The 3226-nt window shown below is 39.4% G+C and overlaps 1 protein-coding gene across 1 annotated transcript; it reads right to left on the bottom strand.

Annotated features, from left to right (window-relative positions):
- Positions 1 to 447: 447 nt before the first annotated feature.
- Positions 448 to 2824, bottom strand: LOC148848626 (putative phospholipid hydroperoxide glutathione peroxidase). Its single transcript, XM_088951780.1, has 6 exons — positions 2090 to 2824; positions 1520 to 1596; positions 1359 to 1420; positions 1090 to 1208; positions 752 to 919; positions 448 to 628 (listed from the first exon to the last, which is right to left on the bottom strand). The coding sequence occupies exons 1-6, from the start codon at positions 2342 to 2344 to the stop codon at positions 596 to 598; spliced, it is 714 nt and encodes a 237-aa protein (XP_088807906.1). The 5' UTR covers positions 2345 to 2824; the 3' UTR covers positions 448 to 595.
- Between the last annotated feature and the right edge of the window lie 402 nt (positions 2825 to 3226).

The raw sequence follows: 3226 nt of genomic DNA, 5'->3' as shown, positions 1-3226 counted from the left end.
ACATGCTTTCTCTGTTTTCCTTGGATGCTATCCGTAGTAGAATAGTAGTAGTTTTTCTTTTTCTATGTAGTTTTATCTTTTCTTTTGTATGTTAGTTTCTTCTCTGTTGTTTAGGGGGTAGTTTGTTGCTTTTTTTTTTTTTGTAGTTGGTGCCTCTGTTTTCTGGTGGTTGTATTTGTTTGGGTCTCATTTCTGAGTTACCACATTGCAAGTTGCAACCAAACTGGCTTTACCCATTTCAGGTCGCCTACCGGCTTCAGCCATCTATGTTGATCAAAACCTTGGTGGTTGATTATTTCCATAAAATGCTTTCTAACTAAATCGATGTGCGAGTTCTCCAATCTCCATTGGAGGATATCAACAAACACTGGATATGCTACAGCGATACATACACAGTTACACAGAGCGAGCAGACAGCTGGTACTTGGCAGTAAACATGCTGGGATATACGGGAAGAAACTGTTAATGCCTATTTAAATAGAACATGATCTGGTGCAATTTATATCTTAGTACAAGACCACTTCACAGCCATTTGAACATAAGCCTATTTTATTTAGTAGGGGCAAATGGCAATGAAACCTCTGTATCCCAGCACTTAGGAGACACCCAACAGCTTCTTTATATCGTTCTGCAAAAGAACAAAAGAAACACACAATTTAAAATCAAAATGAAAAGCAGTGTTAACCCAACTCAGCTGCTGAAGCCTGCAAGCAAAATCCAAGTGAACAAATGATGAATATTCGTCAAATACCTCCATACTAAGAGGAGAAGTTGTTGGAGCATAGCGATCAACCACATTCCCCTCTTTGTCAACCAGAAACTTTGTGAAGTTCCACTTAATTCCACTTCCAAATATCCCACCTTTGCTTGACTTTAAGAACTGGTAAATTGGAGCAGAACTTTGCCCATTCACATCAACCTAATCCAAGAAGACAGAAATTAAGAAATGCTCTTACTACTTTTCCCTCTTTCTGGGTATGGAACCTCCGTGCTTTCTCATCAACAGATGAACACAGAGACCCCCTATTGCACATAATGCCGAAATCTTTCATTGGAGGGTAACAGCATCTTTTCTAGTCATGGAATTACCTTGTCAAAAATGGGATACTCAGCCTTGAAGCCAGTGCAGGCAAATTCCAGAATCTGTTCGTTAGTTCCTGGCTCCTGCTGACCAAATTGATTGCATGGGAAAGCCAATATCTCTAGACCTGCACAAATGGTGAACAGAGTCAACTCTTACACCTAGTCTCAAGAGTGAAAAATGAGAAAGCAATAAAAGAACATTGAAACCCTGGTTTGTGTATCTATGCAAGCATTCCTGTTAAACATTAACAGGAAAAGGCAGTTGAAATCCAGACCTTGATCTCTGTACTTGTCGTATATCTTACTCAGCTCCGTATAGTTCGAATTGGTCAATCCACTGAGAAGCCAATTAAAGGGGAAAAAACTCAGAAGGTTTGTTTACAGTTAATGAAGTTAAATCCAAATGAAACCAGCAAAGAAGGAAACTAAGTTATACCATTGTGATGCAACATTAACAATCACCAGAACCTTTCCCTTGTAAACGCTAAGATCGACATCATTTCCCCTTGCATCCTGCAAACCAAAGCAAACTCAGTATGGGAACAGATAAACCAACATAAGAAATTTAATTACATCAGATATCAGGATCCTCTTTTGATGGGATTGGGGGCGGGTTTGTCTAAGGAGACTAAACACCTAAACGGGCATGATATCGACAAACTAGCCTACAAAAAAAGGAGACCGAATTCTTTTTGATAGTAAGAGGAAAATTTGTAGAAGCAAAAAAAAAAAAAAAGGAAAATTTGTTGAAATAAAAATTAAACGACAGAACGGAGTTACGGAATCACGCAATAAAGCCATGAAAATGAATGGTAATTTTATTCTGGAAATAGGATATCGAATCACTTTTTAGAAACTAGTAACTATAATCGGGAAATTTGAAAAAAAAAAAGAATTAAAAAGATAAACCCGACGCCCTTCCGTAAGGCGTTAACAATCGATACTAGGTTAAAACAGATATTCTAAAAATACACCAAAAAAATTTCAACAAATCAAAGTGACGAACCTTGACAGTAAAATCGTGAATGGATGTTGGTTCTTTCTTCGATTGGCTTGCCATCGTAGAAGCTGATTTGACTAGGAACAAGATGGGCTTTCGAGAGAAAAAAGAAAAGGGTATCGAAGAAGAACGGGGGAGCCCTGATACTATGAACTTCGGAACAGATGAGAGATGGCGGGGTATATAGAACTTCGGAACAGAGATTGCAAAAACCGCGAGACTTCTGCAACCTAAAATGCGACGTGAGGAAGAACAGAGCATATAGAAGGTTAAAGGATGAAGATATTATTATGACAATGGCTCTTCCTTGTCTCTGTGTTTATAGGGTATCCATGTGAAGGTGAGAGAAAAACGTGTCAGTCAGTTACGGTAGACGTGGGGCCATGACGTACTCGAATCCAATCTCGGCGAGGATGCTTTCACACTTAGCAAACACTGATCGTTCACACCATTCTTATTTGAAGGGTTAAATTAAAGGGGTTATTATGGTTCAATCCACCCCTTCCACGCCAAGGGGTTTTTATAATTACAGTTCAAAAATCCCTAAATTAAACCTTTGAACCAACAGATATTAAAAAACCCATGTGATCCTGCGCAATCTGGCTGTACCTGGCAATGAAGTGGCTTACGGTTAACGGCAGAGGCGATTGATGTGTAGAGAGAATCAGATAACTTGGGGTATTTATTCGGTGAGGTTACTTGCTTAAGTCAATATTTAGCAAGTTGATAGAAATTCAGAATGGGAAGGCTAAAAGGCAGGGATTACACGTTAAAAAGAGTGATCGTCCCTATTACATTTCGAATTGAGTTTGATTGTAATTGGTCTATATTGATGTTGAATAACTTTATTAACTCTATAATCAAAGGGTGTAGAGGTAAGCGAATACCAACCACAAGTTGCTCTTCGAAAATTACGATTTCATTATAATCGTGTTCCTAAGGGAAATTGTTTACGGGGAGACTATATGTGTACTCATTCGGGAGGTGGTATTGGTCTATTAAAGCCCTAAGTCTATCTACAGTCAACGTCGAGGGACCGAACCTGTCCGGCACTTGACCTCAATGAGAAGTAGATGCCGGATTATTCGCGGCCTCTTGCGCCTCCCAGGATGACTCCATCTCGGGAGGACCGACCTGAGCCGA

Source organism: Nelumbo lutea, chromosome 6, assembly GCF_056320005.1.
Source record: "Nelumbo lutea isolate HS-2025 chromosome 6, American lotus-T2T, whole genome shotgun sequence".
Lineage (NCBI taxonomy): Eukaryota > Viridiplantae > Streptophyta > Magnoliopsida > Proteales > Nelumbonaceae > Nelumbo > Nelumbo lutea.
Note: the sequence above shows the minus strand (reverse complement) of the source record. Positions and strands in the feature narration are given on the sequence as shown.